This window comes from Capricornis sumatraensis, chromosome 5 (assembly GCF_032405125.1).
Source record: "Capricornis sumatraensis isolate serow.1 chromosome 5, serow.2, whole genome shotgun sequence".
Classification (NCBI taxonomy): domain Eukaryota; kingdom Metazoa; phylum Chordata; class Mammalia; order Artiodactyla; family Bovidae; genus Capricornis; species Capricornis sumatraensis.
The window spans coordinates 37847698-37865311 of NC_091073.1; the positions used below are offsets into that span (position 1 = coordinate 37847698).

Here is a 17614-nt window from a genome sequence, read left to right on the forward strand (position 1 = left end):
TAGTCGCTCAGTTGTGTCCGACTCTTTGTGACCCCATGGACTGTAGCCTTCCAGGCTCCTCTGTCCATGGAATTCTCCAGGCAAGAATACTGGAGTGGGTAGCCTATCCCTTCTCAAGGGGATCTTCCTGACCCAGGAATCAAACCGGGGTCTCCTGCATTGCAGGCAGGTTCTTCAACAGCTGAGCTACTAGTGAAGCACCAGTGAAGTGTGGTGACATGCAAATATAACAGTCAAAGATCACATCTAACAGTCTGTCTTCAGAGATGAAAAGTCAGAGAATTGTTCTCCACAGATACAACATAGTGGGAGAAACACTGCAGAGAATATTACCGTCAAGCTGAAGGTCCGCTGCACAGAGAGCCAATTCCATCATGCTCTCTGCAGAGAAAACTGTCGCAAATTAATACACATGTAAATATAATATAAGATAGATGAAATAGTATATTCTGTTATTACAATGTAATATTATATAAAATATACAAAATATTAAGTAGTTTAAAATACTTTGGTAGATGGAGTTTGTTCTTCCCTTTGGCTCTTAGTTGTAAGGCATTCTGTTTTACATGTAAATCTTTTATGCTACAGCTTAAAGGTATGGATCTATTCAGTACACATTTAATGACCTTCCAAGTGCTGTGGGGACAGATACAGAGATAGGCATGACTCTGCTGGCACAAGTCTTCCCCAGGGAGTCCTAATGCCATTCACTTTTTAGGAACTGCAATTTTCTCACTTTTAAACTGAGAATAATACCACCTCACTTGTTTACCTTGAACGTGCTTCTTCTTTTGAGATTTGAATGAGGTAATACCTGTGTGTGATGGCTTCATAATTTTATAAAACACTATAGAGATCTGATTTTTGTCTTGATATATTCTCAGTTCATTTTGAGGCAGGAGCTGAGACCTATTTTTCTATATGTCCTCAAATCCTTGCACAAGGTCTGGTACTTAGTAAGTATGGGTAGCAAATGTTGGCTACCTCATTGAATAAAGCAGAGAAAAATACCTTTCTTTCCTTGGATCTGATGTATTACTGAGGTGACAATAAACAGCAAGCATAGTCATTTCATACATTATATAGTATACTAGGTGTGGGAAGTGGTGTGGGAAGAAAAACTGACGTAGAGTAAAGGGGAACTGGGGGTCCTGGGAGTAAGAGATGCGGTTTTTAAGCAGGTCAGGAGTGGTCTCATCGACAAGATGGGAATGGAGAGGAGGCGTGTAGGAGGTGAAGGTTTTAGCCATGTGAGTATTTGGGGGAAGAGACTTCGGGGCAGAGGGAGCAGCTAGCACAGACACCCTGAGGTGTAATTCTGTCCTGTTTGAGGAACATCCAAGAAGCCAGTGTGCCTGGCAAGGAGTGAGGGAGGGAGAGAGGTAGAAAATGAGGTCAGAAACATTGCAGAGAGGGCCAGCCACTGCAGGCCAAGGCTCCCAGTGGACTGGGGCCTCTGGGGAATTAGGATTTGAGGTGTTACGTGATCGGAGCCACTTTTCAGAAGAATCACTGGCTTCTGCTTTGAGAATGAACAAAGGCAGGAGAGGAGGCAAAGACGGGAGCAGAGGAGACTGAAGGAGCTACTGTGGTCAGTCAGGCGAGAGATGAGAGCAGCTTGCACCATGCTGGTAGGACTGGGGAGAGACGGATGGTCAGACCCAGGTGGCGCAGTGATACAGTACCTGCCTACCAATGCAAGAGACACAGGAGACCCAGGTTCGATCTCTGGGTCAGGATGATCTATCCCCTGGAGGGGGAAATGCAACCCACTCCAGTATTCTTGCCTGGAGACTCCCATGGACAGAGAAGCCTAGCAGGACCAATAGTCCAAGGGGCCCCAAAGAGTCGGACATGACTGAGCAACTGAGCATATATTTTGAAGCCAGAACCTATAAAATCTTCTCATGGAGTATGAGGTGGGGAAAAAAGAGAAGAATGCAGGATGACTCAATATTTTTGCTGGTCAGTTGGATGGCTGGAGGTGTCAACTGAAAAGGAGAGACACCTGTTGGAGAGGCCAGCTTAGGGGAAAGGTCAAGAGTCAAGGTTGGGCACATTAAACATCCAAGTGGAGAGATCAAAATGCAGTTGTATATATAAGCCAGGAATTCAGGAAGGAAGTCTAGATTAGAAAAGAAATTGGACATTGTTGGAGACAGATAGTATTTAAAGCCATGAGACCGGCTGACATTACAGAGGACATTCACGCGTCAGCCTCGGCGCACTGCAGTGCTGGTTGAGAGGCAGAAAGAAGAGGCACAAACTGAAGGACACTGAGAAAGAGTGGCCATAAAGCAGAAGAAAATCCAAGAAACATGTGGTGTCCTGGAATTCAAGTGAGGAAAATGTGTCAGGGAAGAGAGAAAGACAAATTCGTCAGCTGCTTGAATTTGTTAAGTCAGATAAGGACAAAAAATTGACCTTTGGATGTAGCACGGTAGAGGTTATCAGTGACCTAACCAGGGCAGTTTTGGGAGTGTGACAGGTCAAACTCCTGATGTGAGTGTGTTTTAGGGAGGACAGGAAGACAGGAAACGGAGAAAGAGATAGAACTCTTTTAGAAGCTTAGCTGCAAAGAGGAGAGAAATGCAGGGGCAGTCAGTAAGAAAAGCGGGGTCAAGAGAGTGTTTTTTAAGATGAAGAAATGGGTGGTCCAGCAGGGACAGAAAAGTTGACGAGGCAGGAGAGAGAAGGAATAATGTCTGCTAAAGAACTCATTCCTGAGGGGCTGGGATCCATAGCATAAAAGTACAAATGAAAGGACTGGTTGCATATAAGGGCATGGACAGTTCATTTGGAGAAGCTGGTTCATTTAGGGAAGGCAGGGTGCTGGGTGCAGATGCTGGTCAGTGGGTAGGTGTCACGGCAGGAGATTATGGCAGTTCCCTTCCAAACACTGTGACTTTTATCAGTGAGATAAGACGCATAGTACTTTAGCAGAATGTGAAGATGTAAAATGACTGAAAGATATTTGAGGGAAAAGGAAGCATGAAGTAATGGTCTGACACAGTGGAAGGGTGAATAAGGAAACAGTTACTACTGGGCAGCAGTGGATAAGACAGCAAAAACTTTGTTCTTATGAATCTTGCATCCCTCAGAATGGACAATAAACAATAAGCATAGTAAATACATTAAATATATAGTACAGGGTCACTTAGCTTCATGGTGGGACAAGTCAAATGGTTTTTTGTCTTTCTTTAGCCATGCTCTGTTACATGCTGGAAGCTTGCAGTAGTTGGATGATTTAAATTAGCCAGAGTTGTGCTTTTACCAAGAAACCTGATAAAGAGAGAAGGCAAAGGGTTGTGGATGTCTGCAAGATGAATGGAAGACAGCACACCAAAATAGTGAGAAACAGTTAAAATATGCTAAGATCAATGAATTGGAGGAAGAAGGTGTTTTAACCATCTGATACATTTGACCCATCTTCTCCATCCCCACTGCCCTGCACTAGTTAATGTGGTGGCTAAGAACACTAGCAGGATCAGAATTCTGGCTCCGTCAGTTATAAGATCTGTATTCTGTTTCACTTTAATTTTGTTTATCTCTGTCCAAAATGTATTGCTTTAATCACTATAGTTTCACAATAAAAGTCTTAATATCCAATAAGGCAAATCTCTGATGCAAAGAGCTGACTCACTGGAAAAGACCCCAATGCTGGGAAAGATTGAAGGCGGAAAGAGAAGGGGGTGACAGAGGATGAGAGGGTTGGATGGCATCACTGACTCAATGGACAAAAGTTTGAGCAAACTCCAGGAGATAGTAAAGAACAGGGAAGCCTGGCGAGCTGCAGTCCATGGGGTCACGAAGAGTCCAACACGACTTAGCAACTGAACAACAACAACAAAGGCAAATCTCTGAATAATTTTCCTAAATAAATGTGAAATAACTTTTCAGGAAAAAAAGTTGAGAAAAGTTATCACTGGCTAAAGGAAGCACAGAGCATTCTTTAGGTAAAAGGAAAATGATCCAAGATAGAGGCTCTGAGATGTAGGAAGAAATAAAGAGAAAGAAAAGGGTAATACATGTATAGATAAATCTAAATGATAATGACTATAAAATAATTTCTCATAAGGGTCCTAAAATATAGAAAAAAATTAAAGTACATGACAGTGAGTGAGTGAAAGTCTCTCAGTCGTGTCCAACTCTTTGAGACCCCATGGACTGTCCATGGAATTCTCCAGGCCAGAATACTGGAGTGGGTAGCCTTTTCCTTCTCCAGGGGATCTCCCCAACCCAGGGATCAAACCCAGGTAGTAGTGTGTAAGTAAGAGTTGGATAAATGAGGTTGAGAATTTTAAAGTACTTGCATTGGCCTGGAAGACAAAAAAGTACCACTGTTTAGTCAAAGATAGGTCATAATCTCTAAGAAAGAGTTAACTGTTAAATAGAAAATGAAATATGTACTTATTAAATCAAGAGAAAAGAACCAAAGAATAAAAATAATCCCCAAAAAGCAATAATTAAGATTAAAAAAGAAAAATAACTAATGGAACATGTAGAAGAAGTAAGACAGAGGGAAGGACATTAACTCTACATCAATGAGAACAAAGCAGGATTCTCTCAATATCCTATCAACAAAAGAAAGTTGAGATTTCTTACAGCCTGAGTGTCATGGAGAATTCTCCGGCTTATCACACTGGCTTAAATACTGTTTTTTAATGACTAACCGGATGGATGCACCAGGTAAGGTTGTTTTATTGTTATTAGATAAATGTAAAAGTAGCCCTTGGAATGGGCTGTAACACAGGCAAATACATAAATACAGTCATTTGGGCATGGCTTCTCTCTCCCCATACACAGGCCTCAGATGCAAGCCACATGTGATGAACACTTTTTATAGGGACAACTTTATGAACTGACTCTGACAGGGGAAAATGTCATATTCCTGTGTGTTGGTTTTTGTTTTTGTTTTTGTTTAGTTCAGAAGCTTCCTACTTTCTCACATGTCTACCTTTTCACTCCCCCAAGATGTCCTTTATAGAAACTTAAGAGGCTACCGTCTCCTTCCAGGCCAGAGTTTTATAATGTTCTCCTGTCACCACCAAGCTTTCTTTCAGCTCAACAATTTCAGTTGCTTTAATTGTAGAGTATTTTTTAAATAGTGATCTGACCACCTGTTAGACTTGTGAAGAAGAGGAATTCTGGTTGATCAAAGAAGAGAATCCTCCTGATTGTGGTAGATGGGCTAAGAAGAAAACACATTTTTAGGAAAACCTGTAAATAAATTCATTTCTAATAATTCTAGAACATGCCACAGTTTCAGTCAACTCTAAGTCATCTCTTCAAGTCAGGTTCTTCCTAGCTAAAGGTGATATGCAGAGCGGGGTAGAGATAAGTGGCATACTTTAGAGTGAGTGCTGGAGCTCCTGGCTCTTATCCCAGTCTCTCCTCATCAGTCTCTTCTGATCTTGTAACTATTAATACCTCTTATATGCCAGGCACTTTACACACATTATGTCTAATCCTAATAACACCTCAATTTTACGGTTTCCATAAAATCAAGTAAATTGCCTAAGGCCAAACAGTAAGTGACACAGGTGAGAGTCCAAGGTCTGCCGACAGCACCTCCTCTTGTAGGATGCTCTTTGTTAATTTTCTCTGGGAACCCGAGAAAGCCAGGGGATGACTTCTGTGTTCACAAGACAGCAGGAGCAAGGACCAGCAGGTAACCCTGCTACCTGGCTGGGAAGAGGGGAAGCCATGTGTATGGAGTGTATTCTGGTTCAGGCTCAGTACTAGCTCCTTCTACCTTCTTGGTTATTCCTCACAGTGACCTAGTAAGGGGGGTGTTTTATGCTCATGTTACCATATGAGGAAACTGAGGCTTAGAGAAGCGAGAAAGTGTCCAAGGTGACATAACTAGTGAGATAGGAAGCTCTGAGTTTGAATCCCACTGGCTTCAAAGCTATGGTAACATGTTGCTCCCTGTTTTCGATTTTCCCTTTAAGAAGGAGTGTGGCGCGAGGTTCATGAAAAGGGATGAGAAAACCACAGAGGATTCCCGTGAGCGCGAGGTTTAGAGACACCTGCGCGCGCAGAGAGAAGTCCAGGATCAGAAGAGGACTCCAGGAGAGGACACTGGAGACTGGACCCTGGTCCTGAGGATGTAGCCACAGGCGAGACTCGACCTCCCTGGGCTTCAGTTTCCTATTGGAAAGGGAGTGGACGAGAAGCGAGAAGCGGTTGAATTTGGCGATTTCTAAAGCGCCCTCCAGCCCTAAAGTTCTGGGCCTCTCCGTATTAAGAAAGGCTTCTCTGGTGTTAAGAAGGCACCGACTGCATTATCCTGCGAAGAGCTTAATGCGATGTTTTTGGGCGGCCCTGCCCTGTTCTCAGCATCCCGAGAGACGGGTGGGTTCGGTGCCCCCCGGGGAGCAGACCCGGGGATGCAGAAGCTGCGGGAGGCGAGCGTAGGGGTCCCTCAGCTGCCGCATCATTGGTGAGCATGTACAAACTGTCCCCGCAAGGCTTCAAAAAGAAAACTGCTCTGAAGGAGTGTGACAGTCACTCTGGAGGGCTCGAGGGGCCCGCAGGCCAGGCTTTCGGAACACCCCGCGGCACCAGGCTGGTCGCGGGGCTTATCGGCCGCAGCTGGCGCGGCGGGCCGGGGGCTGGCGGCTGGCCGGGGGTGGGCGGCAGCGGAGGGCGGCGCGCCGGGCACCCGTCCCCGCGGGGTGTGCGGAGCGAGCCTGGCGGCTGGAGCGCCTGCTCTGCCCGGGGCCGTGGCCCCGGCGGCTTCAGGAGGCGTCTCTGGGGCCGGACACTCTCGGGGTGGGGCGGGGGGCGGGGGCGGGGGCGAGCAAAGTCCCAGGCCCCGCGGCCGCAGCCCCGGCGCGCCCAGCGGCTCGGCCGGAGACAGGCGCAGTCCCGGGCGCGGGAAGCTCGGGAAGGTGGGCTCCGCGCAGCGGGCAGCGTGGCATCCGCGCGGTCCTCCCGGTCCCCCGACCAGTCTGCTGGCCCCGACCCCCCGGCGGGGTGGGGAGGGGGGTGTTGTGAGGAGGCTGGGCGACCTCCCCAAGCTGGGGCTGGTGCCCTTGGACCTGAGACTGGTTTCTCCCCAGGCTGAGATGGATCCAGAGGTGGGAAGGATCGCAACATTCCGGATCACCGAGACCAGGGAGGACGGATTTGAACTGGGCGTCCGCAGGTACACCACCCTCGGCCACCGTTTTTCTGCTTTTCTCTTTACACGCGAGTCAGCAGAGCCACATGTCGCCGAGCAAAGAAGCTGAGTGGATGATGCCTTTGGCCTTTGTTTTGGAGTTTCCTTAGAGTCTTTTCTGTGGTTCTGACTTTACCCAAGGAATGTCACTGAGGCTTCTTTTGCGACAGGCTGGCTTTCCTGGTGGGTCAGTGGTAAAGAATCCCTCAGACACGCCGGGACCCCTGGGTTGGGAAGATCCCCTTGAGACAGGCAAGGCAACCCACTCCTGTATTCTTCCCTGGAGAATCCCCATGGACAGAAGAGCCTGGTGGGCTACAGTCCTCTGGGTGGCAAAGTCAGACACGACTTAGCCAATAAACACCACCAGGAAAGAGAGCATGGTTTGAAAGCGCCCCCTTCCCTTTGTGCAGGGCCCTTCGATGAGCATGTGTGGTGTAACATTCCTTGCATTTTGGAGCTCACGACTTTTCCAGAAAACTTTCATAAGCATGGTCTGATCTTCCGAGCATCAACAGCAGATGTCTGATGCTCGTGCTTTTTAAACAAGTGTAGTGAAGCAGGCAGCTCCTTCCTTCCACTCATTATTCCTCCTCCTCCTTTTACCCACCCTCCTCTCAGCTCTCCGGTTCCCTCTTTCTTCCCTCTGGGGGGTGAGGGGTGAGTTGGGGAGGGGAACCTTGAGCAGCCTGGGGCGGGTTACCTGCGCTTCCAAAGAAAGTGTTGCTCAGATGCGAGGGGGAGACCTCTGCCTCTCTCTGCTGGCCTGTCTTTCTCCCTGTGCTGGCTCTTTGGTTCCCGAGGGCCCTCGTCACTCTCACTTCTCCACCTTAGTAGGGGCGTAAGCAATCAGTAAGTGGCAAGCTGTCTTTGTCCCTCTTTCACTTTGAGGACAGTGAATCATTTTTGCCTTCAGCCTCAAAATTTGAGGCTGTTGTGGTCTCTGAGTTCATGCCAAGCCACCCAGAACTAACTGACCTGTGTCATCCAGTGATCACCCAGAGGGACACACTTATCAGGTTCTGTAGTGGGTCCTCAAGCTGCAAGTGGCCTGATTAGTTAACAGAGAACATGCCTATCTGGTGGTTAAACCAGGGCATTATTTTAGTCTGTTAATTTCTTCAAACATGATCTTGCTTTGTTTCTTCTATGTACTGGGTATTCATTCACAGAATATCTAGTTTGCCCTATAAAGTTGGAAAACCAACGGGTGGTATTTTTTCTTCTAGAAAAAGGTGGTTTTCATTCGCTGGCAGTTTAGGCTGGAATTGACTGTGAATCTATAAATAGATGGCATTTTCTCCAAGAAGTCTGTTTCTGTGTTGCACTGGCTAAACACTGGTGAGTGTACAGAGGGGCTACCCCTGCAAAAGACACAGTGACACAACAGAGCCCAAGGAAGTGCTCAGAAGTGGCGCTCACAGCCTTGTGTCGGGAAGAAGACAGTTCAAAGAGTATAAAAGACTAAGAAAAAGTTAAGATTATGAACTTAAGTGTAATGAGACACACTTTTATAAAAAATGGACCAAAACTTGTATGCTAAAGGAAGTTCAGCTCACTTCAGTGGTCTAGGGAAAACTGAGAGTTCCATGGTCGTTCCGATCACGCAGTTTTGCCTGTCACATTCTTGTGAACACGTTTCATTGCAGATGTCAGTCCTTTGATTTTAGAAAATGTTCCAGATAGTTTGGGATCAAGTCCTGTGAATAAAACTTTACCTGGAAATTTAAATGAATGCATTTAGGTAAAAAAAGTCTGCTCTCCTACAGTTAGCTTTTATTTATTATTGAGAATAGATGCAAACAATACATATGCTGAATATGTAGTTGCTAGAATCTGGCAACTAGTCTTTATATGGCATGGAATTAAAGCCCAAGATATGTAAGAGAAAAATATTACATCAAATTCCATCTTCCTGCCTCAGGGGAGAACCAGATTGTGTTTCATTCTATACGGAAGACTGAGGAAGCAACAGCATTTCCAACCTAAAACCAGATTAATAGCCTGTGGCTTCTGAGACAGATTATCACCAAAGGGCATCAGATATCCCAGACCAGGAAACCAGGGGCACTCTTGGGCTTTAAGTAATATCAAGTTAGATCTATGCAAATAGGTGGTCATTTGTGAAAAAGAAGCATCCATAAACTCTTTTTTCCCAGGGGCACTTAGTCCTGCAAACAATTGTTAGCAGGTAATGAATGCTATGGGAACACGTTAATTAAGGCTAAAGAAATCAGGAGTGCAAAAAAGCAATTTTAAATAGGGTAGTTAAGGTAGGTCATATTGAGAAGGCAATATTAAAGCAAGAACTTGAAAAAAAAAGAGAGAGCCCTGTGGCATATATGTACCACTCCCGGCAGAGGTAATGCAGGCCCCGCAGGGGGAGCGTGTTTGGAGTGTTCACATGACAGCAGCAGCAGAGAGAGCTGGGTGACTGGGGCCGAGCTGGCAGGGGTGGGAGTGCGCACTGTGCTCAGAGAGGCAACAAAGAATATCGTGTGGGGCCGGAGAGGCCAGGGTAAGGATCTGGCTTTTACTCTGAGAAAAGTGGAAGCCACTTGTAAGTCTTTGAGCAGAGTAGCAGCATAATATAACCTGAGAGTTTTTTTAATTTATTGAAGTATAGTTGATTTCCAATGTTGCGTTAATTTCTGCTATACAGCAAAATGATCAGCTATACATATATATATATATATTTGCGCACACATTCTTTTTCATGTTCTTTTCCATTATGATTTATTACAGGAAGTTGAATACAGTTCCCTGTGCTCTGCAGGAGGACCTTGTTGTTCATCCATCTTATTTGTAATAGCTGGCATCTGCTAATCGCAAACTCCCAGTCCGTCACTCGCCTCTTCCTCCTCTTTAGCAAGCATGTGACTTGTGTTTTTAAATGATGCCTCTGAGTGTTGCGTTGCGGATAGACTGAAGTGGGCACGAGCGGAAGTGGAGAAACAAGGCAGGAGTTCTCCGGACTGTTAGGATAGTTATGAAAGTGGTGAAGAGCGAGTGAACTCGAGATGTATTTTGACTGTAGAGCCGACAGGATTTCCTGACGGCACTCCCTATAATCATTCAGAAGAGTGGCCTTTACTAATTTTAGATCAAGATGTACCTTTTTAGCACATGAAGAATTAACTGATCTTGCAGACATTGTTGACATGGTCATCTTCCTTCTGTGCATGCATGCTGCAGGCAGGTGACCATTCCCCGGTTATCCAGAGATTCCTATAGTGCCTTGGACAGTTCCTTTGCTCTTGGTTATTGCCTTACACCATGTGTTAAACTGGATAATTTTGACAATTTGTGGACATCACTCTTTTACATTTGAAAATATAATATTCAAATATGGTAACTACTTAAATTTATATTCAGTTGACTGTGAAATATTTTGTAAGAGTTTTTAAATTTGGTTATATATATATATTTTTTTACAGCAGCCAAGCTAAGGAAAAAATGAAGAAAGTAAATTTGATTGGACCATTAACATTGGTAAGCTGTGAAATATTAACTTTGAATCAGTTCTGCCTTCATTTAAGTTTGATATCTTGGATCTGTAGTGAGGAGTACTTTAAGATATATGCCCTGGATTGGCTCATTGTATTTAATGGCCCATATTCTCAAGGTGGATGATAAAACAGGTAGGGATAGGCTGGCTGGGAGAGCAGAACTAACTGGTATAGAGGGAAATTGAAGTTAGGACTGGTGTTTGAAGCACCATACAAACCAATTAATTTCAGAAAAATACATCTCTGCACTTGTTTCACACACAAGCACAAATTTACCTTAAAATAAACTTGCATATAAGGAGATTGTTAACTACAGAAAATTGTAAATGCTTAAGAAATCTATGTTCACATTGGCCTCCAGGAAAATTGATTAAATATGAACTTACTATTAGATTCAGATGTTTATGATAATCCTCAGTGGTTTTCTACTGGTCCAGGGCAAGCCAACCTATTTTTGGAAGAAGTCAAATCTTTTTTTCATTTGTAATATGTCTTAGCAAGGGGACCCAAGAAAATGTTTGCCTACTTTTAGTGAATATGATATGTTCCAAACTATGACAGCTATTATTTGATAACAAAGAAGTTGGTAAAAAAAAAAAAAAAGAAAAAAGAAAAAAAAGCATGTCATCTGAAGTCTCCAGCTTATTAAGTTTCATTCTCTTCTCCCTTATGCTTGTGACTTTTGTGTTTAAAAATCTCAGTGAGGGTAACATTTTTTCAGTTCAGTACTTTAGAGAAATCTGGTTTTAATGCAAAGGTTTTAAATCAGCCTCTTATAGCAAACAAAATGTCACAAACCTTAAAGTAGAAACAGAAGTTTTCATTTGAATTTGAAAGTTTAACCTTAAATATAAGTGTAATCCTTTTCACTGTCCTAATAGATTTTTTTGCTGCTGTTCTGATTGAGGTTCAGTATAAGACTGCATTGTAATAGGGGTTAGAAAGGCATTCGGGCTTCTCTGGTGGCTCAGATGGTAAAGAATCTACCTGCAAAGAGGGAGATCTGGGTTCGATCCCTGGGTTGGGAAGATCCCCTGGAGTAGGGCATGGAGTAACCCACTCTGGTATTCTTGCCTGGAGAATCCCCATGGACAGAGAAGCCTAGCGGGCTACAGTCCATAGGGTTGCAAAGAGTCGGACACGACTGAGTGACGAAGCACAGCACAACACAGAAAGGCATTCTTCTGTTGAAAAATCACTGGAAACAGATCTAGGTTACTTAGGATATTACTGTGAAATTCCTGGAATTTTCACTGAAGCTTGGTGACAGAATTTTGTTTCATTAATATGAGAAACTCTTTAATTAAGGTGCAGTGAATATATTACATTACATGAGTTTCAAATGTACTATGAGAAGCCTTTAAAACTTTCCTCAGTTTCACGTGGAGAAGGAAATGGCAACCCACTCTAGTATTCTTGCCTGGAGAATTCCAGGGACAGAGGAGCCTGGTGGGCTGCCATCTGTGGGGTCGCACAGAGTTGGACACAGCTGAGGCGACTTAGCAGCAGCACTAGCAGTTTCACGTAAATGTTTGGTGGAGACAACATTGCATGTTGACTTGCTCCTATGCTTGAGCTGTGGCCCAGAAACTCAAGTGCTCTATCTCCCTTCCCCTCTAGCCACTAAGGTGAACCTTGGGGACACTGGTCCCTTTTGTGGCAATTTTAGGGGCCCTTCCCACCTGCCCTGGACTTTACCTGCCTGCCTTGTTTCATTCCAAGCTCCACCTGGCTTCCCACCCTTTGCCTCTCTCAACACTCTTGCTTGCCCTCTGTGTTTAATGATGGAATTTGATCTCCCAGACCGAACTTCTGGAAATCCCTGAGAGCAGTTGGCACACCGCCCCCCACCACCCCCCCCCACTTTGTGCTTTAGCCTCAGGGTGCCCCTGCATGGTGGCTCCCTCTGACTCAGCCTCCACTCTCAAGGACCCCACTCTGCCCAGCCTGACTCATCACCCATTCTCTTGATGACTGTTCCTTCCTTTGCCCCCAAAGGGAGTGGGGTGGGGAAATGGGCAGAGATAAGGGTTAAAAAGATGAGAGAGATGTGAGGGACAAAGGGAAAAGTATAGAAATGGAAAACTAAGAGACGGGAGATGTAGTCTGGAAGGCAGAGGACGAAAGAAGAACAGAGAGAGAGGCATAGTTTCAGTCAATCAGAAATGGGGAGAAAAAGTGGGAATTTGGAGAGAACTAAAACAGGTGGTGAAGGACAAAGGGTTTTGGAGTATTGTGACACTGATCGCTGGTTAGTTCCTGGGTGTCGTGCACTTTACTGGTATAACTACTTCCCTCTATAAGTGATAAGTGGAAGTTGCTCAGTCATGTCTGACTCTTTGTGACACCACAGGCTATTCAGTCCATTGAATTCTCCAGGCCAGAGTACTGGAATGGGTAGCCTTGCCCTTCTTCAGGGATCTTCCCAACCCAGGGATTGAACCAAAGTCTCCCACATTGCAGGCAGATTCTTTACCAGCTGAGCCAGCAGGGAAGCCCTCTATAGACGGTACTACATCCAAGATAGTTGGTGTGGCCACCAGGCCTTTTAGGCCTCTCTCTAATATTATCTTCCATGCTCTGTACTGTGTGCTTAGAAATTCCACCACGTGGAGTTCCCTGAGGACTCGTAGTTTCCAGTCACCCTGCTGTTCTAAACCCCCACTTCCCCCACTTTCTCTGCACTCCCCAGTTCTTCTTCGCTAATTCCCCATTGTCCTTCAAGATTCTACAGTGGTTATCATCTCCATAAGCAAGACTTCCCTAAAGCACACACCCAGGCACTCCTTAAGTTCCTTGCCCTTCGCTATTGATCTGTCTTCCAAAAGCTAACTTAAGCCTCTTAAAAGGGCCTTATCCTCAAAACCCAGGATATCTGTTCCTTCTCCGCCCTTTATAATTCTCCCTCTAAAATATTCTGAATGTCTTTTTAAAGGATGTTTTATGTGTGTGTATGTAAATGACATCAACACCTAGCTGTTTCTAATTCACTACCTCAGGAGCTCTGGAAGATCAAACAGTATTTCTTAATGAAACCAAATCTTAGTCCCTTCTGATTATATTGCAATCACTTATCCAAATAAGACACTGATTAAATGAAATTAGAATTTTTTCCACACAGATACAAAATAAATAGACTCTTGAAATTACTCTGTCGATGATTTGAGTTGAAATTCTCTTTCTTCCCTAATACATTTATTTGGAACGTTTACTGACCTTAAAGAAAAATCCAAAGAACATACATTGTGAAAAAAGAGAAATTCTGTTTACAAGCTAAGTATTCTTCTCTTCTCTTTCCTACTTTTTTTTAGTTTCGATACTCTGATTGGCAGGATAAGTTATTTATGTCTTTTGGCACTATCATGGCCATAACTCATGGATCAGGTCTGCCCCTCATGATGATAGTATTTGGAGAAATGACTGACAGATTTGTTAATACTGGAGGAAATTTCTCCCTTCCAGGTAAGCATTTCTTTAATTGAGATATGTAGATGTATAGATGTATTCATTTGTTTAACTGAGTGAAAGATTAGAAATTGATTTTTCTATTCATGGTCTTGCTTCATGGTCTGGACAGCTGGGTGGCTTCAGATATCATAGGAGTTTTAAAATTCTCAGTAAAATTCCTCAAATAATTAGTTAAATTTCAACAAATAAGTGTATGCTATTGGGCTTTAAGTATAGAATAAGGAAATTTCCAGAAAGCTTTGAGTTTCAATAAAGTAAGGAAGTCAGTCTGCTTGAGGTTGGTGGACCCAGAGCAGAGCATGTCTGCACAGTGTCCATTCAGTTAATGACTATTGATGAGCTCGCTTCAAAATGCAGCAGTTGGCATGGCAATACTTCTGAGCCGTCCTCAGCTTGCAGGTCTGTTTCTGATGTTTTCTTCTTCCCCTCCCCCTCCCTCTCTCTCCTATCCTTCTTGCTAAAATTACACCTGCTTTCTGTCTCTAATATTTGGATCAACAAGGTTGACTGTTCCTTAACAGAGCACTTTACTAAAGAGTGAATGGATTCTGTATGAGAATGATGTGCTTTGAAACTCACCCAAAGGACTAAAATTACTGAAGTGCCAAAGGAGTCACATAAGTTAATGCCATCTATATGAGGAGCTATGTCAGCAGCATTGGAGTGAGGTTCCAATGGACAAAGTTATTTTCATATTAGACAGACTTAACACAGAAAGGAAGATGGCCACGCTTTCTACCCAGCGCGATGGCTCAGTTCCTCCCTAGAGACCTGCGGGCTCTAGCTGGAGACCGAGTGGAGCCCTGCTGCTCAGATGGGGGATGTGCAGGAGACGGCTAATAAAGAGGAGGCAGCCTCCCCAGTAGAGGCACCTGAGAGGCAGTAGACTGTATTTAGATGACACTCAGGAAGTTTCCAGTGTTCAGTGCTGAGAGCTACATACTTGGTTAGCATTGTAGGGCTGGTTGTAATTACCTAAGGACATGATTGCTTAATTTATACAATAGGATCTCTTTACATGAATATTGATGAATATTAATACCTTTTAGATGTCTAATAGAAGCATCCTTTAAATAGTTAAAGCACACTCCTACAAAAAGAGTTTATTTATTCTCTAGTACTACTGTCTCTGAGAAGAACCTCTTTGTAACAAAAATAACAGAAATCTTTCATAGTGTGTATCACGTGCTAGGTCTTATTCTCAGTGACACATGAAGACAGCTGAGGCTTGGAGAGAATAAATAACCTCCCAAAATTACACAGTGTTAGGGAAGAATTCAGACTCAGGTCTTTCTACCGCCCATACCATGCTCATGACTGTACACATTCTACTGCCAATGTAGGTAGCTGTACCTTCTCCTTTAAAAGTTGTGTCTGGGAAAGTTTTAACTGGGTTAGTTGTATTTGACCAGTGGCCAAACCTTTAACACAAATATTGTAAAGAGTAAGATAGGATAGTTTTAAAAGTCTTTAAGGAAACTAGGAATTTTTAATTTACTTTTCTTTTACTTCTAAGATTTATAGATGTATAATACACACACACAGAACAGGAGGATGCCCATATTAGAATATATCAATCAAAACTGGCTCCAATTTAGGATTTTAAAAACTCAGATGAATAACTGGATAAACAAAAGTTGTTACATACATACAATGGAGTGTTAAAAAGCCTGAAAAAGGAAGGAAATTTTGACACCTGCTGTAACATGGATGAATCTTGAGGACATTGCTGCTGCTGCTGCCGCTGCTGCTGCTGCTAAGTCACTTCACTCGTGTCCAACTCTGTGCAACCCCATACATGGCAGCCCACCAGGCTCCCCCGTCCCTGGGATTCTCCAGGCAAGAACACTGGAGTGGGTTGCCATTTCCTTCTCCAATGCATGAAAGTGAAAAGTGAAAGTGAAATCATTATGCTAAGTGAAAGAAGACAAATATATTATTCTGCTTATAGGAGGTGTCTAGAGTAGCCAAATTCATAGAAACAAAAAAGAAGATAGTGGTAGCTGGGGCTGGAGGATAAGGAAATGGGGAGTTGTTTAATGGGCAGAGTTTCAGTTAGGGAAGCTGAAAAGTTCTGGAGATTGATTTTACCATAGTGTAAATATATTTAACACTACTGCCGTCTGTGGGGTCACACAGAGTCGGACATGACTGAAGCAACACAGCGGCAGCAGCCGCAGCAACTATACACTTAAAATGGTTAAGACTGTAATGCATACCTTATCACAGTTAATTTTTTTTAATTGGATGCAATGTACTTATCCCAGGGAAGTTGACATTTGGTCTAGTTTTATTAATCCCATTTTTGTTTTTGCTAACACCAGAGTAATTCACAGCTTCCTTATTTGGAGCAGTCTGTTCATTTTTAATGTGTTTCTAATTATGCAACCGAATTGCTTTGAAGCTGGAATGGCAGACAGGTGCCACGTACTGTGCCCAGGGCCAAATTCAAGGTCTTTCTGGGGAATGGCATGAGCGAGTCACTTGCAGACCTATGACCAGAGTTGCCAACTTAGTTTCGGTGACCTCCGAATTAAATGACACTTGGTTCTCTGCAGCCACGTTTGTCATTAGGCGACTTGATTGTCTTGGAGGGTTTGGAATGAGAAGTCCCTCAAATGTTATTAATGCCAGTGTCCACTCTTTAGGTTTGTACAAATAATATTCCCATGGCTCTTTGGAGAAAACGAATTGTTACATTTCATGCTCACTCTGAATCCAGAGAGCTCCTTTATATGTTTAGGTTTGTAAAGTTTAGCCAAAGTCATGGAGGTTGAGAGATGGCAGAGTCCTCAGGTGTCCCTAGCTGAGCTCTCTAGCTCGTCTTACCAAGATAATGTTTGTTTAGAGTCTATTTTTTAGAATTGTTGGATTCTTGGACAGCAAGACTCAATGGGAGCCAAATGAGATGAGAAAGAAGAAAAAAAAAGGTTTAAATTACAAGACAGTCTGACAATGAGTTATTGTGAACAGAGTCCATCCTTGTCAACAGAATAAAGTCTCCGTGACAAGGTTGTTCCCTCACAATGACTCAGTTGTGCAGAAACTATGCATAAAACATTCCACATCCAAACCTTAAGAATGGAGTCCTAGGAAACAGGGTTTCTACCGAGTATTAGGAACTTGATATTTCATGCCAAGTCTGTGTGGCTGTAATAATGTTGTGTGGAGAAATTGATACACCCTGAGTGCCCTTGCATTGCCACATAGATGAAAGGAAAAGACATTTTTGAGCCCAGTTACCTTGATTTATTACCCATACAGCTAAAACTGCCTGGACATCCAGCAATTCTGTCTTGTGCTAAGTGTTTCCATGTAATATTAATAAAAGAAGTCCTGGACTGAATCAAGGGAGGCCGGCATCGATTTACTTTGAGACTCAAAGTGACAGCTCTCCTTATTTAGTGTCTCTTTGAGTGTTCCTTAAGGTATACGTTTATTACTGAGGCCTGTACCTGAATTTGGGGCA

The 17614-nt window shown here is 43.7% G+C and overlaps 1 protein-coding gene across 5 annotated transcripts in view; it reads left to right on the forward strand.

Moving 5' to 3' along the window:
* The first annotated feature begins 7053 nt into the window (after positions 1-7053).
* LOC138080079 (phosphatidylcholine translocator ABCB4) overlaps positions 7054-17614 on the forward strand; it is a 73137-nt gene continuing 62576 nt past the window's right edge. For all 5 annotated transcript variants that reach the window (XM_068972995.1, XM_068972996.1, XM_068972997.1 and 2 more), the window contains exons 1-3: positions 7054-7153; positions 10606-10660; positions 13989-14139. In XM_068972995.1, the coding sequence (XP_068829096.1) occupies positions 7074-7153; positions 10606-10660; positions 13989-14139 (286 nt within the window). In that variant the 5' untranslated portion in view covers positions 7054-7073. The remainder of the gene's footprint in view (positions 7154-10605; positions 10661-13988; positions 14140-17614) is intronic.